General features: G+C 50.8%; 2 protein-coding genes across 4 annotated transcripts in view; one reads left to right on the forward strand and one right to left on the reverse strand.

Moving 5' to 3' along the window:
- The window catches only part of SLC36A1 (solute carrier family 36 member 1), a 275,737-nt gene that overhangs the window by 195,268 nt on the left and 53,685 nt on the right, over positions 1 to 26,784 (forward strand). Inside the window, exon 11 of one of the 2 annotated variants that reach the window (XM_078066764.1) lies at positions 14,352 to 14,465. The exons of the other annotated variant lie outside the window; for it this stretch is intronic. Within the exon in view, the coding sequence (XP_077922890.1) occupies positions 14,352 to 14,365 (14 nt within the window). The 3' untranslated portion in view covers positions 14,366 to 14,465. Of the gene's footprint in view, positions 1 to 14,351; positions 14,466 to 26,784 lie in introns of those variants that run through there. 2 annotated transcript variants of the gene reach the window in all.
- On the reverse strand, positions 750 to 23,895 carry SPARC (secreted protein acidic and cysteine rich). Of its 2 annotated transcripts, none has more exons than XM_036087684.2 (10): positions 23,735 to 23,895; positions 13,463 to 13,532; positions 12,118 to 12,180; positions 11,406 to 11,493; positions 9,793 to 9,914; positions 7,694 to 7,814; positions 5,683 to 5,816; positions 4,845 to 4,993; positions 2,413 to 2,561; positions 750 to 1,947 (listed from the first exon to the last, which is right to left on the reverse strand). In XM_036087684.2, the coding sequence occupies exons 2-10, from the start codon at positions 13,517 to 13,519 to the stop codon at positions 1,919 to 1,921; spliced, it is 912 nt and encodes a 303-aa protein (XP_035943577.1). In that variant the 5' UTR covers positions 13,520 to 13,532; positions 23,735 to 23,895; the 3' UTR covers positions 750 to 1,918. The 2 variants fall into 2 exon arrangements, with proteins under 2 accessions (XP_035943577.1, XP_035943576.1); XM_036087683.2 differs by having other exon boundaries at positions 12,118 to 12,183.

Below are 26,784 nucleotides of genomic sequence, written 5' to 3' on the forward strand. Positions count from 1 at the left end.
GCTCAGTTGGTTAAGCGACTGCCTTAGGCTCAGGTCATGATCCTGGAGTCCCTGGATCGAGTCCCGCATCAGGCTCCCTGCTCAGTGGGGAGTCTGCTTCTCCCTCTGACCCTCCCCCCCTCATGTGCTCTCTCTCTCTCTCTCATTCTCACTCTCTCAAATAAATAAATAAATAAAATCTAAAAAAAATAAAAAAAATAATAAATAAGTAAATCGGTATGAGGGGGTGGAAAAGAGAATGGATGGATGGTGGAAGGAGATATTTGCTTAGCCTGGTGCTGCTCATAATGAAGTACAGTAATGAAAAAAGTTCAGCACACAGTTCATAAAATTAAAAGTAAGCTTGGGGCGCCTTGGCGGCGCAGTAGGTTAAGCATCCAACTTTTGGTTTCGGCTCAGGTCGTGATCTCAGGGTCATGAGATCAAGCCCTGTGTCGGGCTCCATGCTCAGTGGGGAGTCTGCTTGAGATTCTCTCCCTCCCTCTCCCTCTGCCCATCCCCCTGCTCTCTCTCTCAATAAATAAATAAAAACTTAAAAGTAAGCAGAACTTGTGCTTATAGGAACCGTACATTCCCTGTGTACAAATACATCCCCCGTGTATAAAGACACGGTGTGTGCACCAAAGCAGTGTGTTTGCCAGGGTTTGCAGCTGTACAGTTGTGTGTAGACACGTCCATCCTTGTGTCTGCATGTCAGGGTAATGAGGTGTCTAAGACTGAGACACATGCAAAATCACTCAGGAAGGCAGTTTCTAAGTCGTTACTTTTTATTTTGAAAGATTTGTCAAACTCCCCACGTTGGGGTGAGAGTTTGCACGATTAATAAGGAGCAGCTTTTTCATGAAATGCTTGGAGGTGAACAAGTTCTCAGCCTGTGAGATCTGACCATCCCATTGACTTTGAAGTTTCTCTTGATTAATAGAAGGAAAAAAGGTGGGGAGGGGGAGAAAAGGAGGAACGTGCTAGAAACCGAGGGAAAGACCTCTTGTGACAGCTATCCAAATGTGAAAAAACAAAACAAAACAAAACCAATTCACCAACTCCACTTTTTCTACTTTACAATTTTCTACACCTCGCTCTTGACCTTGGCCTTCCCGGTGGAAACAGCCTCCCAGTCCTGCATTCCCCAAAGACAGCTAGGAGGGGAGAAGCCCTGCAGGGTATGGTGATCCACCCTCCAGGGGCCTGGTGGATTCCAGAGTGCTGATGGTCCACCCCGGCTCCCAAAAGTTTGGACAAACAGCCTAACATGAAAAGAAAGGGCACTGAAAGATGAGGGGGTGGGGAACGGTAAGGAACTGGGCTTATGTGAGAGTTAATACGTTTTCCTAACACAGACTCAGGTCCTTTCTCTGGGTGACAGCCTTGTTATCTGCGGTTCTGGCTGGTGGGTTCTGCAGGGCTTTCTCCCACTAGTCCCCTTGTCCCAGAAACATCTTTGCCAGCATCACGTGCCTATTACTTCCCTTTGCCCTCCTTCCGGCCATGTGGGGATGACCCCCTGGCAACCAATACCTTGAAATAAAATGAACACAAAGACTAACTTGGTGAGTATTAATTTCAAACTGAGAAATGGAGAGAAAATCTGAAGATGCGGGATGTGTTGAAGGCAGACTTGAGCAGATCAAAGTTCCCACCCATACACCACTAGGACACGGGGCAGCACAGCAAATGGCAAGAGAAAAATGGGACCATTAGTGGGTGAGCAAGAGGCGTCGGCAGCCGTGTTACAACTAAGAATGTCATGACTTGGGTTACAATTTCCATTTTTAGCACCGTTAATGTATTCATTTAAATCTATATTAGCACCTTGTCCCCAGGCAGAACAACAAACCATCCAAACATTTTAAACATTGGGGGAAACAGGAAGGGGAAGATCAAAGAGGGAGGATCCGGTACTGCGGAAGGAGGCGTGGATTTAGATCACCAGATCCTTGTCAATATCCTCTGCAAAGCAAGACAAGAAAACAGGATTAGAAATGAGCCCTGTATGGAGGAAGATGCGCTTCCCCAGGAGTCAGTGGGTCCCACCCATCCCCGGGCCAAGGGTCAGGGGACCAGCCCAAGGTCACCCAGGAAGTTGGGGACTGAGGACCTTGGTCTCCCTGCCCCTGGCCTGTTCCTGTCACTTACACACGCTGCCAAGTTACACTTCCTGTCCCCTCTCTAGGTGCCTGCCAGCTCCCAAAATAGCACTAGGCACAGACTGAGCGCTATGCTTGAGGAAGGGAAAGAGAAAGCGGATGAACAAGACTGCCGGAGACAGCAAGGCCGGCCCAGACAGGGAGAGCACAAAAAGGAGTTAACTAGGCACAGAGAGCAGAACTGGGCAGAGAGGATGGACACAGAGATGACAGAGAAAACAGAGGGGAGTTGGGGAGAGGATGGTGGCCCCTTTGCTCAGACACTCACGCTCCTTGATGCCAAAGCAACCGGCCCACTCGTCCAGGGCGATGTACTTGTCGTGGTCCAGGTCACAGGTCTCAAAGAAGCGGGTGGTGCAGTGCTCCATGGGGATGAGTGGCGCACGCAGCGGGGCCAGCTCCGTGTGGGACAGGTACCTGCAGGCGAGAGAGGGAGGGCCTAAGGACACTCCACGAGAGACAGGAGAGAGCGAGCCTGCCCCACGGGGCAGAAGGGAGGGACGTGAAAGCAGAACAGGAAGCCAGGATCCCGGTCTACCCCCTTGCTGTACCACTGACCTGCTGTGGGACTTAGAGCAGGCACTGCTCACTCTGAGCCTCAGTTTCCCCTCCATCAAAGCAGGGAGAGTTGACCATAATGTCTTAAGAGCTCTTCCCGTTCTGAGATCCCATGGATTCATAACAAAGGTCTCTTGATGCATTTAACTGCTTCCTAATTGGCTGCGAATTGGGGCATAGAAACTTAAATAGAAAATAGAAAATATACTGCCATTGGTAGCTCAAAATCTGCCATAAAACACAATGTGTGTTTCTGGTGAACACACATTTATGTAGCTACAAATGCACAGAAAAGAGTCTAAGGGTACCTGGGTGGCTCAGTCGGTTAAGCGTCTGACTCTTGATTTCAGCTCAGGTCAGGATCTCAGGGTTGTGAGATCGAGCCCCACATCGGGCTCCGTGCTGGGCATGGAACCTGCTTAAGATTCTCTCTCTCCCTCTGCCCTACCCCACTCTCTCTCTTAAAAAAAAAAAAAAGAGATACATCAAAATTATGACAGTGCTGCCTTCTGGGGAGAAGTGGGAAAGGACTGGGATTGGCAGGAGGGTCAAAAGAACCGAAACCTTCATAGAGCTTTAATTTTTGTATATCATACTGTGCGAGAGAGGCCTTCTCATTTCTCTCCCACTGTCCTCCATTCCTGCTCCTCCAGCCAGCCTTGACTCCAGAGCACATGTATGAATTTTTTCCTTATTTCCCAGAGCCCTCAAATAGTTTTCCTGAAAACACTCTTCCCCAAGGGGCTGCACTGCAATTCCAACTTTCTCTCTAATCCCCAGACCCCCTCGCCCCACCCAACTCATGGAAGTAATCACACCATGTTTGAACCAGAAGGAACACTCCCTCCCTTTACATAGTATATCGATGGGAAAACTGAGGTCCCCAGGGGGCAGGGACTCAGGCAAGGTCACCATGCAGCTCTGGGATAAGAAGAGGGGGCGGATGGATCTCCTGGCCTAGGCTGGAGCACTTTCCCAGATGCACAGTGCGAAGCCTCTCTCCTGGTCCTTTCATCCTGGTGGAATCCAGTTGCTCAGCCTGAGCTCCAGATGTCCCCCTGACTTTTTCCTTCCCCCTCCACAGCGAGTGACTCAGTTGGATCCCAGCCATGGAACGAGCCTGGGAGAGAAGCTGCAGGGAGTTTCCCAGAGCTCAGGAGACCCCAGCCCCGGGGGGTTGCCGACAGGGTGGACGGGCTCCAGGCACACAGCCTGGACCGAGAACGAGGGGTGAGCCTCCAGAGAGGAGCATCCCTGTACAGAGTGTGCTCCCCCAGGCACATAAACAGGGTGGCCCACCTTTCTATGCTCCTCCAAGAGCACACAGCTAGAGGAGACCAGAAAGCTGCGGTGAGGGTCGTGACAACCCCCGCGGGGCCTCCCATGCAGCAAGCCACCCCTGCGCCTTCTGGGGCCTTTTCGCTTTTTCCTTCTATTGTGAGCAGCAGATCATCAGCCACGTTGTGAGCGTCCCGGGGGCAGGGACCGTGCCAGCCCTGACTACTGTTAAATCCCCTGCCTTGGAATAGCGCTGAGCAGGTAATAGATGCTCAGTAAGTGTTCGTTCGCTGACAGCCGCCTGCCTGCTCGGCCGTGGGGTTGCACGGCACCTTCAGGACTCATTTGGACAAGAGGCAAGAACAATGAAACCAAGGGCTTGCAATGAGGATGGAATTGGCTGTGTGGATTTTTTAAGAACTCCCCGGGCCCGTTCGCCCGGTTGGGGCGGGGTCTCCGGGCTTGCTGAATGAAGGACTGAGAGCATGCAGGCTGCCCCCTCCCCGCTGCACCGCGCCATGGAGTCTGCGCTCCTTCCTAGCTCGCTCTCCCTCAACTCGTGGATACCCAAGGCCAGCAAGCCCAGGGGTCAGGGGGATTTTCAGTTTCCGCCGACGTCCGCTTCTTCTGGCGTGCAAATGTACTGTGGCTTTCTTCCCCTCGGGTGTGCATCTTTTCTCCTCTGCCCGGTCCTTCCCGCCTCGGCCCCCACACAGACTGTGGGCTCCGGGGCTGGGGGCAGCAGAGGCTGCTGAGAGGTCTTCGGCCAGACCCAGCGCGCCTACCGGCCCTGACCTGTGACGCCGTCTACTCCAGCGCCAAGCCAGAGCAGCCCCCTGGGATCCTGCCGGCCGGAGGCCTTACCCATCAATGGGGTGCTGGTCCAGCTGGCCAAACTGCCAGTGCACGGGGAAGATGTACATGTTGTAATTCTTCTCGAAGTCCCGGGCCAGCAGCTCCACGGGGTGGTCTCCGGCCTCCAGGCGCTTCTCGTTCTCATGGATCTTCTTCACCTGTGGGAGCAGATGCCATGTGACGAAGGGTCCAGGGGAGACGGTCCAGGCCAGTCAGGGCCCCTCCACCGCGGACAGCAGGCCAGAGCCAGAAGAGACCAGCCACGGCCAAGGTTCAAAGTGAGGGAAGGAAGTGGCAGACATGGATACCAGGCTCTCATCCACAAGAGTGGAGGCCTGGGGTGATCTCAAAGCGTTCTATCTGCACAGAGCGGCCCCATCAAACTCATCTGGGGAGTTGGTTAAAATGCAGCTTCCTGGGCCTGGTTTCATGGAGACACTGATTCTATAGGGCCCTAGGCAGGGCTCAGGAACCTGCACTTTATCAGTACTCCAAGTGCTTGATAGATCAGTAAAGTCTAAGATCCACAGACTCAGAAGGAAAAAGGAATAGGGCAGTTTCTGTCCCTTTTGTTTGACACTGGGCTAAACAAAGTGAGCAGGTATCTTCATTACAGGACTTCTCAGAGTCTTTAAGGGGTGAATGCATACTCTTGGCCTCCAAAGGCAGTGAGAAGTCTGTGTCTAGCACCCAGGATAAGGGCACTCATCAGAGCAGGGGTGTAGGCTTACCCTTGGGGGTCTAGTTCTAGGAATGGGACTGTGGACCTCAGCCAGCCCGGGGCCAGGAGCCATCTCGCTCAGTGCCAGGCAGGGACCCTGGGACAGGCCGGAAAGAGCGCACTTACTCGCAGCTTCTGCTTCTCGGTCAGAAGGTTGTTGTCCTCGTCCCTTTCGTACAGAGTGACCAGGACGTTCTTGAGCCAGTCCCGCATGCGCAGGGGGAATTCAGTCAGCTCGGAGTCCAGGCAGGGGGGGATGTCTGGGGTCCAAAACACAAGAGTTGTCAGCACAGACCAGGACTCTCCATGCGTGAGGGCCAACATACTGGCTAGACCACACTTCCCACCCCAGGGCCTCCTCCTACAGCTGTTTCAGTCAGAGGCTTTGGCACAGAAGAGTGGCTCGGCCTTTCTGGGCCAGTTTCTTCACACCACAGTGAGCACAGGAGAGTCTGTGGAGAGAAGAATGCTCTGCAAATGGAGACACAAAGACATGTCTGCTCTTCCCTTGACCTGATCTGACTTGCTGAGGTGACCCCTGCATCTCTCTGCATGATGGGGCCTGAAAGCAGAGGCCCAGGTCCCACGCCGGGGATGCCAACCATTGGGAGGGGTTCGAAGCTGTGAGGCTGAGGAATAACATCTATCCATAGGCCCAGCTTAGCTGGGGTGGGGAGGTCAGGACTGCTTATCCACCAGAACGTTCTTCGTGATAATGATTCCATCCTAATCTTTGGAACTTAGAATCCCAGAATGTCAGACCAAGTCCACTCTCTTGTTGGACTTAATTAAAGGTCAGCATGGGGAGAAGGGGCTTACTCAAGGCCACATTATCAGAACTCATCCGCCATCCAGGGTATGTGGTTGTCCCAGGGCTTAGAGGCCTGTCCTTCCCTCATCCTAAGTCCAGGGAAAGTCCCCTCTGAGGACCACTACCTTCTCCACCACCAGCGGGGGAGTGGAAGGGAGCATCTGCGGGGGACACACTAGGAGTTGGAGCAAGGGAGCAATATGCCCCAGAGGACAGCAAGAGCCACTTGGTAAAAGTCCCCTTGGCACATTCCTCAGTCTCACTGCCTAAAGATTCCTGTCAACCTTCCTCCCCCAGCCTCCTTCCTGTGCCTTCGCATTTCACACCCTGGGCCCCGTAACTGGGAGAGTGGGGCTGACCACAGGAGAACCTGCTTTTCTCCTCCACCGTTCTGCACTCTGCACACCCGAGGCAGGTGAGTGGCTCTCCCCAGCGCCATCTGGTGCCAGAGTGTACCAGACACACAACATGGGTGTTATCTTGGAGGACTGGATGTGGCCTTGGGTGTTTCAGATGGTAAGGAGACGGCCAATGCTGAAGGAGGCACCTGGGCCAGTGGCATCTGCCCCTGGCATCACTAACAAAAAGCTAGACAGCATCCTGGCTTCCCTTCCCGCGAACACCTGACTCCCAGGTTTCTAGAAGAGGGTGGTTAATCATATGTCTTAAGTAGACAGATAGGGATGTGATGGAGTGATAAGGCCAAGGATGCGGCAACACTGAGTAACAGGGCCTAACGGGGACTGGCAGGCATGCCCCCTATCTTAAAGCATTCAAATTCAAATATTTTAAAAATAAACTTTATAGGCCCAGGGCTGCCTGGCTGGCTCAGTCAGAAGAGCACGTGACTCTTAATCTCAGGGTCTTGATTTCAGGCCCCATGTTGGGTGTAGAGATTACTTAGATAAATTAATTAAATTAATTAATCAGTAAATTAATTAAAAACAAAAACCACTTTATAGATCCAGATAGAACATCATTTTTGCTTTACAATGTTGAAGCAGTAAAGATTTGGGTTAGCCCTACACAAGAACATCCTCATCATTAAAGAAAAAGAATGAGTTGTCTTGGATGCAATGAGAGGCTCCAAAAATCCTCCCTGATCTTGTGCTTCCACAACTGCTCAGTCCTTCCTGGGAAGTGTCCTGAATGCAGAGTTGAGAGGAAGCTCCTCATAGACAGTCCTCTCATTTTGTAAACGGCAGCGCTCTAAGAGGCTCAGAGAGGGGAAGAGCCTTGCCCGATGTCACACAGCATGGGACGGCAGAGCCGCTCAGTGCTCTCTCTGTGAGCTGGGAGGCTGGCAGTGCCCAAGGACAGACTCACATTTGCAAGGCCCAATGTAGTCCAGGTGGAGTTTGTGGCCCTTCTTGGTGCCCTCCAGGGTGCACTTGGTGGCAAAGAAGTGGCAGGAAGAGTCGAAGGTCTTGTTGTCATTGCTGCATACCTGTTGGCAAAGCATAGAGCACCTCGCCTTCATTCCCAAAGCCCGTCGCTGGCACCACCGTCTTTGCCCATTTCAGAGATGGGGACACAAAGGGCCAACAAGGAATGTGATTAGCCCAAGATCACACAGGGAGTTAGTGGTGGGGCTGCAAGAAGAACCCACTCTTGGGGCTCCCAGACCAATGTTCAGCCCCTGCTGAGAGCCTCTGTTGGTCTCTGAGCAGAGGTACGACTGAATCTGGCTGAGATAGGGGAAAACAAACCTGGCATCTCTGGAAAGGATGAATTAAAGATGGGGATGGCAAAAAAGCAGAGCGTACAGGGGAAAGTTAACACAGCAAGCCTGGGATTGTTATGCTTAGAAAGGCCTGCTTGCGATGCTGGCCCTTGGCTGGCATCCGGGAACTTGGCCGGTAAACAAGTCCCTGCGCCGCTATAAAACTTTCCACAGATGATAAGGACGCCTCACTGTGCCTAGACCGCTTGTACAAACAACACGGTTTATGCTGAATGTCTGCTTTCCTTCTGGGAGTCTGGAATTTGAGTACGTGCTAGGCAGCACTCAATGAAAACTTTGAGTGCTAAGTCGCTAATGGGCTTACTTGAGCAGAAACATTGCTCACACGTGGCTGCATCTTCGTAGCTGGGGAAAGACTGCATTTTGTGAGACCCCTCATGCAGGTGGAGAAAGTTAGCAAGCCTGTACCTGGATTCTTCCAGACTCTCCCTATGTCTTGTTCCATTATTATTTAGCTGTGTATCTTTAACATGTCACCGTAATAAGTCTTCGCTGTGAGTACAACCCTACATTGAGTCATGTGAGTCCTCCTAATGAATCTCTGTACGTGGGGGTGGCCAAGCAGAGGTGCCGAGGGCTGAACAAGGACAGTGGCAGTGAGTATCTGTGTTAGGAGGCAGGAGCCTTGTCACACGTCCTGTACTTACTTAGAATTGCTTATATATCACTGCAGAGGGAGAGGTGATGGGCACTGGTGACCAGTGGGATGGGGGTAAAGGGATAAGGAGGAGGGAAGAGTTGACAATGATGCTAAAATTTGGAACCCAGAGGAGAAGTTGTACTGGGGAGAGACTAAAGTTGGAGAACCCAGATAGGAGGTTGTGGGAACAATGCTAATCCCAGATTTTCTGTCCTGAGCTAGGTCATGACTAGCACATTGGTGGTCATGAGCGGGCACTCAATAAATAACTGCACAGATGGATGGATGGATGGTTGGATGAAGAATGGATGGGTTTGAAAGATTTTCTAAATAGCATATATTGGGGGGCGCCTGGGTGGCTCAGTTGGTTAAGTGTCTGCCTTCAACTCAGGTCATGATCCCAGGGTCCTGGGATCGAGCCCCGCATTGGGCTCCCCACTCAGTGAGGAGTCTGCTTCTCTCTCTGTTGCCCCCCCGCTCATGCTCTCTCTCTCTCTCAAGAAAATAAAATCTTAAAAATAAATAAATAAATAGCATATATTGGGTACTAAGTACTAAGTACTACCTAACAAATCCCCACAACAGTCCTAAGAAATAAAGACTATTTCTATCCCCACTTTAGAGATGAGAAAGCTGAGACTTGGAAAGGTTCTGCACTCGGCAAAGATCTCACAGATAACAAGGACGGAGATGGGGTTCGAAATCAACTTCAGTCTGAGCCCAGAACCCATGTTTTTGGACCTGATGCTTTGCTAGGCTGCTCCCAAGCCGAGAAAGCCCCTATCTCAGTGTCTGATGTTCTTGATGTATTCCTTTCTGGATCTGGTGTGGAGCTGGGAACCTGCTGGTGCCGAATAAATTCTTGCTGGTTGCTGGAGGGACCCAGTGACGGGCAGAGCCTTACCTCCACTTTCCTGCCGTGACTATCTAGCAAGGGGACTTTTGAGACTGGAGCTGCCCCTAGAGCCACGAGCCACCAGTGTTCTGGGCAGCCACCCCCCATGTTTGCAAGGGCCCAAGCCCCTAGCCCCCTGCCTTTACCTTCTCAAACTCGCCAATGGGGGCAGGGCAGCTGGTAGGGTCCTGGCACACGCACATGGGAGTGTTGTTCTCATCCAGTTCACACACTTTGCCATGTTTGCAGTGGTGGTTCTGGCAGGGGTCTGGTAGAGTACAAGGTATGTAGTTAGCACCGCCGGGTCCACCCCAACCCACCCAGATGGATCCTTGGGCAGAACTCCTCGCTCTGGGCAGCCCTGAGTCCTCCTGTCTCTTCTGCTGAGCCCAGCAGTTGGCACTTAAGGGAGAAATTGGCTCAGTCTGGGGATTAGAGATTCAGTGTGAGGTCAGGGTCAGGCACATTTTGGGGAGCTGCAGGCTTAATCTGGGACCCAGAAGCACTGGATACCATATAACTCCCTTGAGGATTGAAGCAATCACTGTGTTTTCAGCTCTCTGTTCCTCAGTGATAGTGAGGCATTTTTGGATCATAAAATGAAGTTTCAAAAATAAATAAATTAAATTAAATTAAATAAACTTTCTAGAATGACTTGGAAAATCGGCTGTTGTCAGGGAGCCAGGGAGCTGTGAGGCCAAGCAAAACAGACTTGAGTGGCTGTAAAGGAAGAGGGAGAAGTGCCCTGAGGCCCACGCTGAACAATAGAGCCCAGCTGTGTCTGGTAAACACCGGATGAGGGTGGGCCTGGAGGAGGGAAGGAACGGACTCAGTAGATGCCCCTCCGCTCCAACAAAAACTCTATGCCCTCGGGATGACAGCTCAATCCGGCCGTTTCCTCCTGATGCATGATGTGGGGTATTTGAGTCATTCTTTATTGGACGCCTGCCCTGCCAGGCACTGGGCCAAGTGCTCTTGTGCCTCATCTCATAAGCCTCCAGCCGTGGGGTGAGGGTCTACCGTCCGCATCAGTCCTGTGTTAGAGACGAGGAAGCTGGGCTCAGAGGAGCTAAGTAGGCTGTCGGAGGGCGCTCTCAGCGGGAGTCAACGAGTTTAGAGGCAAACCTAGGTGTCTTTGCCTCCCAAGGCCATGCTGTGAACCCCTTGGGTATGATGCCTCTCCACTGTGTGGGATGGAGATGCCAGCACAGTGGGCTGGAGGCGGAGGCCCTAGGACATTTCTCTCTTTCTGGCACCTACTCCAAGCATAGCATTATATGAGCTCTATCAGGTTCCCAGGCCTTATTTCCTCGCAGCTGTATGCAGATCAAATAAGCTAATGTGTGTGGAAACTCCTGGAGTCCCTTCAGGTCTGCACCCACTTGGGGCATGGGCTGAGACAGAGGTCGTCTAGGAGCGCAGTGACCACATGGGACCTGTGACCTCTGTGGGAACATGAAACCCAACTTTGGCATCAGGGCAAATAGCTGTGAGGGGAGAAGGCCATTTCCACCTTGGGAACATCCCTTCCTGACACTCAGAGCATAGATAGCCTGGCTATACGTAGATCATGCCCAGATTCCAGAGAAGATTTCCAACTTCCAAGTCAACACTGTTTCTCCTCCACAGCCCACCCTGCAGGGAGGAGCCCACCCTGAATTTCCTTAGGAAGGAACCTCACGTAGGCTGTCCCCATGCCCCAGGCTCAAACGGCAGAGGGCAAAGACTGGATATGACAAGACATGAGAAAGGGACCTACTTTCAGCCACCACCTCCTCTTCAGTTTCCTCAGCACCTTCATCAAATTCTCCTACTTCCACCTGCACGGGGTTGGCTCCCACAGGTCCCTGGGGTGGAGGGAGAAGGGTGAGTCAAATGGCTCCTACCCTCGGGGGTAAACGCTGGAGGGGACTTGCCTGGAGCTTCAGGTCCCACAAGAGGAGAGACAAGCTGGAAAGGTGTGTCAGGCCCAGGGCGCAGGGCACACAAATGCCCCCCAGGGTCCAGAATTTAGATGGACTTATACAGGCCTACCGAGATGCATCAGAGGCCACCAGGGGTGTTGGGACAGGAGGGGTACCAAGCCTGCCACCCCATCAGCCATACCACAGCTGCTTCCCCTTTATGTTTAACATATGGGGAGACTGTAGGTGATCACCTAAGAAAAATTGTCCTGCAGCTTAAAAATAAAAAATTTCAAAATCATAGTTCCCAACTCTAGGGTGCCATGGAAGGTTTGGGAAGCATTCAGGAATGTGTCAGGATTGGGGGACATACAGGATTCACGTCTATGATTTTATGAGTGGAACAGAAGAGAAAGCATCAATGGAGGACTTGTCTGCCAAAATGCCAAAATGCTGCGTGTGCCCACGGGAAGGGGCAAATGCCCCGTTCCAGAGTCGAGACCCCACAGCACCCATTGGGTTTCTCCAGGGAATGAATGTGGAGGTCTGGGCTCCCCACCCACCTACCTCTGCCACCTCAGCCACGGTTTCCTCTACCACCTCTGTCTCATCAGGCAGGGCTTCCTGTTGCTGCTGGAAAGAGAAAATGGAGTTCAGAGAGGTCAAGGCCAAGGCCAGCTTGAAGTGCCTCCAGCCAGGGGAGCTAGGAGAGCGGCTCCCTAGAGATCCCCAAGGCTGTGCCTCAGGGACTGCCATGGGTGGGGTGATGAGGGCGAAAGATAAGCCAAACACAGGGGTCCTATGGAACTCTGGAGCACCCCCATTTCTGTATTTTATATCTGGGGCGTCTATCGAAGATTTAGCTTAGAAAAGCATTTCCATTGCTTTGAACTCCTATGAATCTGAAAACCACTGATGCAGACGAACTCCTTTCAGTTTAGAGTGGGAAAACAGAGACTAATGGGGCAGGAACATCATGCATGTTAACAGATGTCGTTATCTTTCCGACAAGTATGATACTATTATTGTGATTTTGTGATTCCTTCTTGCCATGTCAACTTGGGAGTAAGAAGAAGCAAGATAACATACAAGTTTGAGGTGCCTGGCTGGCTGGGGCTGCTTCTAAAAGTAATGCTAACCCTGCCCAATCTTTTGGCAGAATCTACCTGCCAGAGTCTACCATCGCTCACACCTCCTAGTGGAGAGAGGACGAGGGAATCAGGGGTTGGGAGAAACGGTCGGTCGGCAGCATGCTGCTTCCTCCCTCTTCCGGTAATGGCTTCTGGTTTAGCTTTGGATGACCACCACTGGCCCCCTGCATGCAAGTCTTGGAGGGACTGTCTGTCCGTCAGTGTGCTCCACACTCCCCTGGCCAAGAAGCAGGGCCAGGACCCAAGCTCAACCAGATCGGTTCTCCTTGAATTGTTTTTAAATCTTCTCGGCACATTTTCTCAAGATGTGAAACTGCTGGAGCAGATCTATTCAGATGGCTGCATCTCCAAGACGGTCTGTTTGTTCTTACCTCCCAGATCCTGAACCTGCCCTTTTCCAGTCCTCCCCAACACCTTTGATTTTATAATTTGCCCCTGTCTCCTTTCTCCCACTAATTTGGCCAGATTGGAGCCTATTGCTTGCAACCAAATAGTCCTCACTGATTTGGAAACTAACCAGCCCTCTCTGTTCACTTTCTTCTTACATGGAAATCTCTCTTCCCCAGACTCTCCATCCAGTGGTCCTCATCTTAATTTTTCTCCTGTGCTTATTAGTGTAAGAAACAATCTTTTTTTAAAATAAGTAAAATAATGAGATAGGGACGTCCCTGACCCCTCCAAGCATCCAAGGCCAGCAGATTTGATGCCACTGAGCTGATGGTGGGAGGAAGACCAAGCAGATATGCTCTTTGGGTACTTACAGGGGCTGCCAAGGCCTTCCCGGCCAGGCAAAGGAGAAAGAAGATCCAGGCCCTCATGGTGCTGGGAACCCTGTGAGGGGACAAAGATTGACAGTTGAGTGAGCGGGGGGCTTCTTGATGGAGAGCTTCTTCTGACACTGAATTCCTGTGATATGCGAGGTAATTTTAGATGGTGCATGTTAAGTTATAGTGAAAGATGAGAGAGAAATTTGCTTCTACTCAATTCTCTTCCAATCCCAACTATATGAAGAAAAAGCCTCAGTTTGGTGCTGTCTTTAATACCTTTTTAGCACTCATCTATCTCCTTGTAACAGAGAGCAGGCCTCTGGCTCAGAGCCTCCACAGGAAACTATATCCAGCTGGAATTCAGCGAAGTTGTTTTGTCTTCTTTGTGTTTATTTTTATAGTTTCCTTCCATTTATGACAAAAGACAAAGATTTTTCCATATATGGTAAAGATATAAAGTCTCTTTTGTCAGTACACTTATTGAAGTTTTTAAATAGTGGTTCACCTAAGGTGGTTGGCTAACTAGTCAAGCCTGGGCGATGCTGAGGCAGATCATCTTCAAGGACCCTTAAATCCCTGATGTTCTAGGGTTCTTTTTTTTTTTTTCTTATCCCCTTAACCCTCCTCCTCTTCCTTTTCCTCCTCCTTCCTACCCCGTCTGAAAGAAGGAGGGGGGGAGTTAATAGACAGAAACCTCCTGTCAATTTGAGACAACGAGATCTACCTTCTAAAACAAAGAACAATAGTCTCGGAGTGTGACCAGTGGAAACTTGAGGGTAGCCACATTTTTCTCTGCTCTGCCCAGAAGGGACAGCACTTCTCTGGAGGGAAACTATCCAAATACTTGCATGTGTTCATGTTTTCTCCTCTTTCCCCTTCACAGCTAAAGGATGTTAGCTGAGATCTAGAACATTCTCCTGCCCTGGTCACTGCTGAGACCTCACTCTCCAGATGCTGAGCTCTTCACTCCAAAAATCTCATGACTGAAAGGGATTTGGGAGCAGAATCTTCTCTGATGGTTCATTGCTAAAATGCCTTCTCGAGGAACTGTAGTGGGGACATTTTATTTCATGTTCTCACTAGATGGACTTCTATTTCCAAATGGCTTTAGAAAGCTCTCCCTTGTATGGATCTAAATTTGCCTCCCTCAAACTTCTGGTCTACTCTGTTCCTCCTCCTGTGGCTACACAAAACAAGAGTGCTCCCTTGGCCCCCGAGCAGCTTTTAGTCAAGGTGACCAGTGGCCATGTCTTCCCTCTTTTGCCCCCACAAACTTCTATATTGGACTCATCATCCCTAGTTCTTTCCAAGACTTTTCAACCAACCAAGGACCTTGGAGGTACCCTGGCATCATGGAAAAAAAAACAAAAAAACAAAAAAACCCAACATTTGGCTTGGAATTAAATGCCAGGGGTCCTTGATCTGCCTCAAAACTATCTGGGTATATTGGCTAAATCACTTGTCCTCTCTAGACCTTGTCCCCACTTCCATTATTGAGGGTTAGACTAGGTAAGCCTTAAGGTTGTAGGCTGGGTTCGTGAAATGCCCTTAGGATGTTGCAGGCACACGCTGGTCTCGGCGTGTGTCATCCTGTGGTACAACCCTTCTTCACTGTAGTAGGTGAACCACAGAAATAGGCAGAGGGGGGCGCCTGGGTGGCTCAGGTGGTTAAGCGACTGCCTTCGGCTCAGGTCATGATCCTGGAGTCCCTGGATCGAGTCCCGCACCGGGCTCCCTGCTCGGCAGGGAGTCTGCTTCTCCCTCTGACCCTAACCTCTCTCATTCTCTCTCTCAAATAAATAAATAAAATCTTTAAAAAAAAAAAAAAGAAAGAAAGAAATAGGCAGAGGAAGAGCAGACTTCATACTGGCCCTTTGTTGTATTAAAACAGACACAAAACCTCACCTCCTATTTCATGGCATATGTTTGAAATAAAACTAACAGAAATTTAGAGGAATCAGCCTGGGGGCCTGGCATTGTGTCCCCCTGGCTCCAGCTCCCAAAGGAGTCCAGTCTTCCAGTCTTCCCTTTGCAGGCAGCTGTAGAATGTTCCTGCCCCACACAGTTGTATGCTTGTTCCCTCCCAGGCCTAGAGGTGGAAAAATCTCCCTGCTTGCTTTCCCATTTGGAAGATACAAGCAAGACAACCCCGGCCTATGATTTTATGAATGGAACAGAAGAGAAAGCATCAATGGAGGACTTGTCTGAGACTGTTTGAAGTCAAAGCGGCAGAGTGAGACTGGTAGCTAGAAACACAAAAAGGTGTTGTATGAGCTCCAATGACAGAAGTCATGTCATGGACTTGACTAGTCCATGCTAGGGCTGGAAATGTAATAAGCTTCTGGTTAAAGAGCCAGGAAAACCAACATCTCCAGAGTCCGTGTCCTTCATCTGAGCGGAGCAACCACGCTCCCCTCTCTGACCGTGCTCCCCCTTCTGACCAGCTCTGGTCAGCTTTTTTGTGTGCCTCCCCGCCCCCTTCCTGCACGTCTTTCCCAGGGGCACGCTCACCCTTCCTGCCGCTGGTTTTGCAGCCAGAACTGAAAAATAATTCTAAATCTTGTAGTGCTCATGGTGTCTAAAGGCCCCACATACATGCTGTCCCCTGGGAAGCTCTGACACACTGGCAGATAAGGCACGGGAGGGCCCTTAGTCCCACTTTCCCGATGAGCCTGCAGTTGAGAGCAGGAAACTGTGCAACATTCAGGCCTCCTGCAAGTCAAACTGCCTTGACAAACTCCCTTCTCGTGCGTGGAGTTGGGTTGGGCCTAACAGGGACTGTGTTCCATCCGGCGTGGGAGTGGAGGAGAAAGGCAGGAAAGCGGTGACAGTGTTAAGAAAATGACCCGAAATCTCAGAGAAAGAGTTATTTTCCAAATCTGGGGTTCTGCCCGGTGCCCAGTGCTCCATCACCAGTCCCAGAAGCCTTTCTCTCCAGGTGATGGGATGAGAGGAAAGGGTAACAGCTGCACACCCATTCTTCCTACACGTGCTTGGACGCCTCCCTGAGGCTCTCTGAAACAGGTCTGGCACCCATCCTGCACAGCTCGTGGGGGGCAACAGTAACCCCAGGGAGGTCACAACACAGAGCCAAACCCCAGCATTCAGAACACATCCTTTGCCAATCAAACCTAAATCTGGTATGCCCAGTGAAAATCTCAACAGCTTTGTAGAAATGACTAGTATTAAATGAAAACTCCTTCCTTTGTATCTCTTTAGTTTGTGATGATGCCTGTGTCTATCCTTTCCAAAGTGTTTTGACAATCAGGCATCCCACTGGAGGCTCAAGGCGTGTCTTGCGGTCCCATAGTGCAGGTGAGAAGACTGAGGCCCAGAGAGGGGAGGACACCTTCCGAGAGCCCCAGGGAGTGAGCGGCAGGGCTGAATGAGGCCCCGGGCAGCCCAGTTCCACCACGGGCCAGCTCTTCATCTCACACGGTTTCTCTTGGCAGCTGATCCCTCCCAGGTGCTCACCTGAATAGAGCCCAGTTGGGCTGTGAACCGGCCCGAGGTGCAGGGAAAGCAGCCTGGGCCAGGGCAGGAACACGGGGTGTTTCCCTTGGCTTGGTGGTCATCAAAGGCAGACACTGCTTACCCCCACCCCACCGCCACCTCCTCCCCCTGTTCCGTACATCAAGTCCCTTCCCTTTGCCTTTATTTGCTCTGGAGACGGCTGAAAACCCGTCCTTGGCTGCCAGCAGGACCCGAAGCCGAGGTCACTTCTTTCTCTTTAGAAAGACTCTGGGGATGGAAAAGTACAGCCAGCCCCCCAGTTCATCTCCCTCAAAATATAAAGGGCCTCCTTCGGGCTCTCCCTGGACACTGAAAAGTCCCTGAATGTCACAACTGGGGGAAATCTCAGACTCATGGAATTTTATAGATTTTGAGTCTTGGAATCATGGGCTCTTAAGAACGGGAAGCACAGGATCTGAGTTGTAATCATCAAATCTGATTTGGGTAGAAAGAGGTTTATGGAGCAGTGCAGTCTCATAGAACCCTTTGGAGATGATGAATTTATTCTATATCTGCATCGTCCAGTATGATAGCTACTGGCCACATGTGGTTGCCGAACACTTGAAATATTGCTAGTGTAAATTAACTGAATTTTTAATTAGATTTCATTTTAATTGATTTAAATTTAAGTAGCCACATATGGCTAGTGGCTACCACATCAGAGTGGTTATAAAGGTAACCAGTGGTCAGGAAGAGTGGTTATGCAATGTAGCAGAAAGGCAAGCACATGGGCTCCGGAGACGGAACGTCCAGGTTCAAATCCTCGCTCTGCCACTTAGCAAATGTGTGACCTTCAGAAAGTGACTCTCCCACTCTGGGGCTCAATTAATTTCTCCATCTGTAAAATGGAAATAATACACCTACCTTGAAAGGCTCTTGGGTGATTTATATGAGAGAATACAAGAAGTAAGCAGTGTTGTTTGGAAGAGCATCTTAAAATCCGCTGATCCCAGAATCTCCATCCCCCTCAAGAATCCAGGGCAAGAATCCTGGCTCTTTGTCTGTGGCCCAGGGAGAAAGGGTGTTGGGGTGGAACAAAGGAGACATTGCTCCTCTTGGTCAAGGGGACACCAGCCCAGCCTCCAGAGAACACAGTGACGAAGGCTGGGGCCCGGGCTGGCCTCTTAGTTAGGCTGCTGACGCACACCAAGCATCTCTCTCCCACTGTTTGGCTTGGAAACAAGGGTTCCTAAAACACACGTTCCTGGTAAACAAGCTCAAAAAGAGAAAAACAAGTCTGGAGGCTAATAAAGGAACCCCCTCTGTGAGCCAGGCCCGCCAGGGAGCTGGGACTTGGAAGGAGGTCCGAGCCAGGCCAGAGAGGCGCCACCACAGCTGGTTCGGCCACCCTTGGACTCGCCGGGGAACAAGCACAGCCCCTCGGAGGTGGTCTCGTGACACGGACGTCGGCAGTCCTGGGATGCAGTCTTGGCAACGCTGCTCCCAGCTCACTGTGCAAACTTAGGGAAGGCTCCTCTCCTCCCCGGACCACACCTGGCCCTGCTCATCTGCACAATGAGGAGGTTGTTTCAGATCAGTGGTGGTCAAAATTATGTAAGCCCTCTCTGTCAATGAGGTCTTCTGCGGAGTCCAATATTTGAAGTAGCTAAAAGCCTTTCGCATTTGTTGAAACATGAGTTCATTATAATCTGTTCAATGAATCAGCTTGAAATTAAAAACAAAAAACAAAAGCAGGTACAAGGGGAGTTGAGATGAGGGCTGAAAGTCCTCCACACTCAGACACTGCTGAGATGCCTTGGAGCATCTCTGGGGTCTCCTATGAACACACTTTGAAAATCCCGGGGCAAGGTGGTCCCTGAGGTTTCTTTCAGCCCTGGCTTTCTAAGTCAGCTCAGGCAGAAGCCTTTCAGAGTATCATCCCTCCCAACCTGTCCCTTGACTCTGCTTCCAATTTTAATATTTCTTGCCAGAAGGGAAGAAGCTAAGGGAAACTTTGAGGGTGTTATGGGTGCTCAAGCCTAGGAGTGAAGAGGTTCTGGGGCAATTCCAAAGCAGCCCTGCAGTTCGGGACTAGAATCAGCCTAACTAAGGTTCCACAAAGTCATCTAACATGCCACGTTTCGCTCTTTCATGGTGGTTAGGAGAGGCCCAGGGTGGAGCTTCAGGCTTTCCTCCTTGGCTCCCTCTATGGGCCACTGCTGCGTGGGGGTGACCACAAAAGGAGGGGCCGAGAAAGAACATCAGAATGCAGGTTGTCACATACCAAAGATAGCAAATACATGGTGAAAATGTCTCCACCTGCTCCTGCAGTGCATGTGGCAGACATTACTAATCGATCACATGACCCTTCCCCCTAAAGTGCAGGGAGGCATCTGAATCCTGAACACAGTTCTTCTGGCAGCCGCTACCAATGACTGGTATCATCAAGCCACGTGAAACCTCTTTGCCATGCTTCTGATTTTGAGGAATTGAGGCTCAGAGAGGGAAAATAACTCACTCGAGGGTCACACAGCAGGCTGGTAGCGACACTAAACTTCCAGATGTTCAGAAACATCCAGATGTTCACCTTGTTTTGCCCTGTTTCTTTTTCCATCTGATCAGTCTGGGATCCTAATGCCATGACTAACATAAGATGACCCAGAGGGATCCCCAGATGAGATAGGTTAATATCAAGTTTCTGAAAGAACCCAGTTCTGGACAGAGTTGTACAGTCTACATCCTTGTGGGTTTGTGTCTGTCCCTGTTGATCTCTGCACATTTGGCTCCATCCATATTTTTTTCTCTATAGACACCAAGCTCTATGTCTTGAGAGTGAGGGTAGAGCTAATTTCCTGTCTCAGACATCTCTTCCTCCTGGATAAGAGGAGGCTGCTTTTCTAAATAATTCTGCCAAGTCACTGCTTGCTGGCTCTGGCTCTGCCCAGCCCAGCCATCCCTGAGTTCAGGGTTGGGGTCAGGATCCAGGCTCTGTGCTGCAGAGAAAAGGCAGTAGCTTCATTAATCCCCAGGTTCGGCTGAAGGCTCAGCTCCAGCCCTCTCTTTCCTCCTTTAAAGACGGGTGAAGTGAGGAGCAGGGGGAAGCAGCCACTATTAGCCCTTCGTGCTGCCCTCATGGCAAAGGCCACACTGGCCAGCCAAGAGAGAGAAAGTACTGCTGTCACTGATCATCCGTAGGGCTTGGTGCCTTCAGAAGGAGGTGTACGGGCGTGAAACCAAAGTGACCAGATGAAAACCAACAAAAAAAAAGTGAACATTTGGACAGGTCTGAACATCTGGAAGTTACGCACAGACATCAGTTGGCTGTGTGACCTTCGGTGATTATCCTCCCTCTCTGATCCTCCGTTTCTCTGCCTGTAAAGTACAACCAGTGATTTGGTCGTGGATGCCTCCTCTTCGTAACCTGTAGTCATGTCTGGATGTGCACATTCGCGTGCGGCTACAAACGGCAGTCCCGTCTGCACTGCCTGGCAGTGTGTCTATCACGGGGACCTCTGGCCTTGAGGACCTCTACGTGAAGCCGTGTAGGGGTCTTCGAGTGTCCACCTGGCTCAGCATCTGTCTGTTGGGGCCCGGGTAAGTCAGCGCCAGGGTTTGTATGTGCATCGAGTTGTATACCTGGAACTTGTCTGTGAGTCAACGAACGGCTCAGGGGGAGGCGTGTGAGGGCGTGACCCTCTGGACTGGCGCACGTATGGAGGCATTTATTTTTAGCTGTGCCAGTGGGTGCCTGTTGGTAAAATCGATGTTTACAGTCTACATCCTTGTGGGTTTGTGTCTGTCCCTGTTGATCTCTGCACATTTGGCTACCTATCTAAATAACCTCGAAAGCCAGATAGTCTCCCGTTTACCTCACATCCTGAGTTCTTGCCTTTTCTCCACCATCCTTTGCCTTTTCTCCACCATCCTTTCCTATTTATAGCTTATTTTCAGCAAGGAAAGCTGCTCTTGTAAATAGCAAACCCCAGCCATGCTATTGGTTGACAAGTCTCTACAGAGGGATAAAGATTTTAGCAGGACTGTTACACAACCCAAGATCCCTTTGCCCCTCCTCTCATTTCCTTTCCAACTAGGGGCAGGGGGTGGGGGTGGGGGTTAAAAACGTAGGCCAGCTATTTCTTCTCATGAAAGCAATCTCTGGGATTTAGGTTCGCAGGACTTCAGACCTGGAAGGGCCCCTGGAGACCATCTAGATTCCCCATTTAACAGATTAGGAAAAGGAGGCCCAGAGAGGGGAAGGGTCTTACCCACTGTCACTCAGTGCGAGTTATGACTCGCCTCTACCATCGCCTTGGCCAATGCTCTTTTCACACTGGAGGATACAACACTCTTGGGAAATACGAAGGTGCCCAAATCAAAATGGATTTAAACACTTATTTTGTTTAAATGTGCCTATTAGCACTTTTAATAAAGAGAAGTTATATACAAACCCCAAGATGACAGAGCTGCCAGACAAAAAAGATGGAAATGATTTCACCAAGTCTTTGGATACTATGTTTATCGGTTCTAAAAACCCACCACTTGGGGGGGTTGGGGGGCCACAGTGTACCAAGTGCTTCCTGTGTATCATCCCATTTCTTCCACACCATACCGCCTCGAAGTGACCATTGTTATTGCTCTTTAACCAAGGAATAAACTGGGGCTCAGAATGGAGAATCTATTAGTTCAAGGTCAAAGGGCACCTCCCGAACAGCCGTGCAACTAAAACTCTGGTCTTCAAACACCGGCTAAGGGAGGCTCATCACAGCCCCACAGCTGCCCCGCGATCCTGGGAGATCAGCAGGGCAGGACCTAGAGTTTGCTGTCCTGATATTTGGGGAGTGAGTGGGGTGGGGGACATTCAGACTGAGCCTGATGTTCTGAGTGTTTCAATGTCCCCTCCCAGCCAGCAGGCAGAGACCCTGAAAAAAGGTTACCGTGGCAACTCACATTCCTCTCAGAATGAGTCATGGCAAAGAAGAGCCTTTCTGTGGGTGGGACTTGGAGAAAGTTTCAAAAGTTGATTCCTTCTCCAGGCACCCCTTCCCCCTCCCCCCTCCCCCCTCCCTTTGCTTTGAGCTTTGTCGATGTGGCAGCTGAGCACTGTGAGTTAACCCTCTCTTCCCCCAACCACTCCCTTTCAAAATTGTTTATCCTCCTGCAAATATACATCTGCTTCCAGTCCCACACTCCATCTTCCACATCATCATGCCCTCTGGCTCTTTGGGAAGTAGTACATCCATTTGAGTATATCTTAAGACTAAAGGCTGTGAATACCTCTTGTTCTCCTTCTCTCTCTCTCTCTCTCTCTCTCTCTCTCTCTCACACACACACACACCCCACTACTACCACTACTACTATACATAAAATTTTACGTGGCTTGCAGATGTCTTAAAGCCCATTCATAGGCCAGTCTGTGGATTCTGGTTTAAAAGACTTTCCCTTGAAAGTTTCAGATGACGTCAGGCTCCCCAAAGACCATCAAGTCCAACCTTCCTAGTTTACAGATAAGGAAACTAAGTCCAAAGGACTTACTTACCTAAGACAGCACATAGAATGTGTGCTTAAGTCTGCCAACCTACTTCTTATTTGCTTCTCACTCTCCCATCAGCAGGTGGAGAAGACAGAAATTTAACCCTAGAGAATCGCTGGTAAGAACATTCTCCCTGTGTTCTCTGTAGAATGCTGTCCTTTCTGGAGGAAAATGTGTTCCTCTCTGTTCTCTCTTGGGCAGACTGGGCTTCCTTGAAGACATGCCTCATCTCAGTGCCCCCTTTTCCCTTGGTGTCCCTCAGACCCCAGAAGTCCACTCACCAACTGGCCAATGGAGCCAAGGAAGGTAAAGACAGGAAAGAGTGTGTCCAAAGAGGACTTAACATCCTAAAAGGCTAGACCACCATCTCAGTGTAGAGTTTGGGTTTTCTAAACAAGGAGGTGTGAGAAGGTTGCCCTGGGAGTCTCTCTGGCCTGCCTTCCCCCCTTCTCCCTTTCCTGGAGCATCCTCCACCACACCCAGCCTCCCAGAGGACCCAGAGGCTTGGTTGGATGATATCAAATGTCTGGGGTCTTCAGATCCACGTACACTAAGGGCTACGGCCAGTGAGTTCCCGTGCTTACACCCCGGCAGCCCAGGATGGGAACAATGCCTAACCCAGGAGTCTGACGGTGCTATTTCAGAGTGCGTGTGTTGCGGGGGGAGGGGTCAGTGGGGGAGAATTCCAGGGAAACAGGCGCCTTCCCAGAGGTGCTGATTTGAGGTAGAGACCCTCCATTTGCCTTCCAGAGCTGAATTTATCATTCATGCAAAGTTCCTTTTGGAAAACAGAACCCCTGACCGAAAACCAAGTCTAGGAAGAGTCTTCTCCTGGAATGGGGAGCAGAACAGACCGTGGCTGCCAGCCAGCCCCGTGCAGCTGTGAGCAGATCAGATTCCTAGGAAAGCAGGCTGCCACATTTGCGAAGGGAGCACAGCGGGGAAGCCGGCAGCCTCTGAAACCAGAGAGGCAGGCACAGAGACACACACACACACACACACACACACAGAGAAAACACTCCCCCAAAGACACAGTGAGATTATTTTCTGCAAACCTAAAAGGGAGACCAAGTTACACCACCTGAAAAGCAACAGGCAGTGAGTCCGTGGCTCCTGCCCTTAGCGGGAGGAGCGCGGACGGAGCCCGAAGAGATGCGCGCCCGTCCCTGACCCAGAGACCTCCCCAGCACAGCTCCTCTTTCTGTACACACACTGCAGGAGGGAACTAGGGGGTCGGGATGGAGCGACCAGAGAGGGAAAGGCCGGGCAGGGGGCGTGCGTACCTCGGCGGCAGGCGGGTGGCTGGCGGAGTGCGCTCCGGTCAGTGTGAAGGTCTGCGGGAATGCGGCGGGTTTAGAGCCGGCCAACAGGAAACCAGTCGGAGCTCTGGGCTGGGTCTGTCTCCCCTCCACCCCTCGGGCCCTCCTCCTCCTCCTCTGTCTCCTCCTTCTCCCCCTCCCCCTTCTCCCCACCGCCGCCGCCGGCTAGGTCTTGCATTTCTCTCCTCCTCTCCTTGTGGTGGGCTGTCCTGACCAGACTCCCCAACCCCGCCTGCCTCGTGGGTTCTGGGGCTGCTCCCTACACAGACTCGCGGAGCACCAGGGCTGGAAGGGTCCACAGGAATCATGGGGAACCACCTCCTCCTTGTTCAGACGGAACGGAGGCTTGGAAGGGGCAAGCGATTACCCAAAGGCCCCCAGGGGCAGAGCCGGGCCCAAGGGTCCTGACTTCCTGACCAGTGATCTTTACAAGATGAGGCAATGTGGAGGAGGGCATTGCCAATTCGAGGGGACCGTATCTGTGACAAAGGCAAAGCCAAGCCTCACCTCTGTACAGACAGAAGCCTCCTCTGGTGGCATCATCGCTGATGATGGCGGATATGATCTAAAAATAACAACTCTGATTCTCGTTGCACCACGCATAGACATATAAGAGATTTGCTTTCTAGCTGGGGAGTCTGTATCGTTAATATAGAACAGATGAAGTGACTGATGATAATCATCATAGCAGTAACAACAGCCGAGGCTTACTGAGACTTCGTAATCTTCACCAGCAACCCCTTGACTTAGATATTGTTATTGCGCCCCTTTTACTAATAAGGAAACAGAGGCTCCATGAGGCTAAGTCACTTGCCCAAGATCCCCTGGTTTAAAGGGGTCTAGGCAGGCTGGGTCTACTACAATTCAACTGGTTCACTCTTGTGCTACATGAACTTCTTGGTGCAACAGGTCTTGGTTGAAAGTTTATGAGAATATTGATGAATGTATGAATGTTTTTGAGTGCATTCCTAGAACTTTGAGGGATACAAGAATTACTATCTGGTCCTTGTCCTGCAGGAGCTTTGGATCTTGCCAAGAGGGCACGCCTTATGCATACACCCACTCACACGAGTGCTACAGAATGTGAGGCTTATCCCAAGGTTCAGAGTGGAGGGATGCTTGGACTGGGGCAGTGGAGAAGGCTTGCCGGAATAGATGGTTCTAGAAGCCATGGATTTGGTTTGAACAACATGGAAGGGGAGAAGACAGAGAACACTCTCATGAACTTCTACATGATACGGCCTCTGCCTCTCTTACCATCCTGTCCTCCTTGCTTGCTCTACTCCAGGTCACTGGCTCCGTTGGGTTCTTCAACGACTCCAACGTCGTTCCTACCCCTGGTTCTTCGCACTTGCTCTTAACCTCTGCCAGGGTCAGTTGTCTATCTGAATGTCCTGTGCCCGGACTCTACTCATGCTTCAGGTCTCTGGTATTACATCATCCCTAGAAGAGCTGCCCCCCGCCCTGCGCCCTGCCGACCACCCAAGGGGAATCAGCCTCCTTGCCTCTCCCACAGGCAGAGTTCACTGACTTACACTGTCTTTCTTCCCTCCTAGCATTTGTCCTGCTCAGAAACTCTTTGTCTCCCCCACCAGACAGATGATCCACCAGAGCAGGGGCTCACGTGTCGCGTTTGGGCAAGGCTCAACGTGGCTAGAACAGCGGCCAACATCGAGCTGGCATTCTCTCAATGAGGGGTTGTCTTCTAATAGCGATGCCACCTGGAGTAGTGCCCAACACTAGTCTTCCAAAGACCCTCAAACCTACAAAAATTGATCATAAAAGTTTGGGTGTCTGTGCATTTTTCTGCGGAGAAGTCCCATGGCTTTCTTCAGGTTCTCAAAGGCACTAGTCAGGAATCCAAGAAAGGACCTCTGCTCCCCATGATCCCCAAAGCCTCTCCCTGGCCCAGGGGCCAAGAGCTGATGCTCGGCCTTGGCTGTTCAATGCAGACTGCTGGCAGCCTCCTCAGATTTGTTTCACCATCTGGACAGATTGGTTGCTATAGCTCCCAGGCATCGTGGGGACTAAAATTAACTTAAGTGTTGTGTTTTTTCTTTATAAACTAGGATAATGTTTCTGATGAGAATGAGCCAATGGAACCATTCCCATGTGGCCTTTGCTTCAGGAATTGGAATGCTGGCTGGAACTAGGCTAACACTCTGGGACAGAGGTCCCATTCAGGGGTGACTCACAGGCCCCCGTGGGGATACCTTGAGCCGGGATCCCTCCGAGGAAAACTAGGTAGAGTTTCTATCTAGGGTAAGAGCACCCTTGGGGAAGCAGGAGCCTCGGAAGCAAGAATGACTTTGACCTAGGAAGGGAAAGTGCTAGTACTGAGGCTGGTCCTCCTGCCACCACCAAGGGCTTTAGAGGAAGGGAAAGAAGCACAACTGGGCCAGGGGTGGTCGACTGGGGTGTGAGTCCCTGCTCTGCCACGGAGTCAGTGAATGACTTTGGGCTCAACACCACCCCCACCTGAGCTACACCTTTTCCATTTGTAAATAGATTGGACAGCATAATAGTAGTATTATGAGCCAGAATTTATTAAACACACTGAACTAAGTCCTTTGTATATATTTTCAGATTTAACCTTTATGAAATAAGAACTTTTATCATCCCCATTTTATAGATGTGGAAAATGAGGTTCAGATCAGATCAGTAGTACACCCAAGCTCATGCACCCAGCACGTGGCAATTCAGAAATTCAAAGGCAGGGTTAAGGGACACCAGAGCCCAAGTGCTCAACCACGACACTCTACCTCCTCCTAAATTTCCCTCCAGCTCTGACATCTGTGGACCCTAGACCACACAACCATTTGGTACCCCTCTTCTTAGTTGAGAATGCGGCTTACCCAACATCAGCTTGCAAAATGAGACGTCAGTACCTTGGGATCCTCGCTACCTTCCCACCACCCCGTCCAGCCACTCTGCAGCTTTGCTGTCTAGGTATTACCTGCTCTACCTCGATCCTGCCCTTTCTGACCCTAGCACCCAGCCACAGCCTGAGAACT

Source organism: Halichoerus grypus, chromosome 2, assembly GCF_964656455.1.
Source record: "Halichoerus grypus chromosome 2, mHalGry1.hap1.1, whole genome shotgun sequence".
Taxonomy (NCBI): Eukaryota; Metazoa; Chordata; class Mammalia; order Carnivora; family Phocidae; genus Halichoerus; species Halichoerus grypus.

Excerpts from the sequence above, each read along its gene's own strand:
- SPARC (XM_036087683.2), bottom strand. The coding sequence starts at position 13,519 with ATGAGGGCCTGGATCTTCTTTCTCCTTTGCCTGGCCGGGAAGGCCTTG. Across the intron at positions 9,915-11,405 it reads AGAGGAGGTGGTGGCTGAAA|ACCCCTGCCAGAACCACCAC; the intron begins GTAGGTCCCTTT and ends GTACTCTACCAG. Across the intron at positions 7,815-9,792 it reads CCATTGGCGAGTTTGAGAAG|GTATGCAGCAATGACAACAA; the intron begins GTAAAGGCAGGG and ends CTTTGCCAACAG.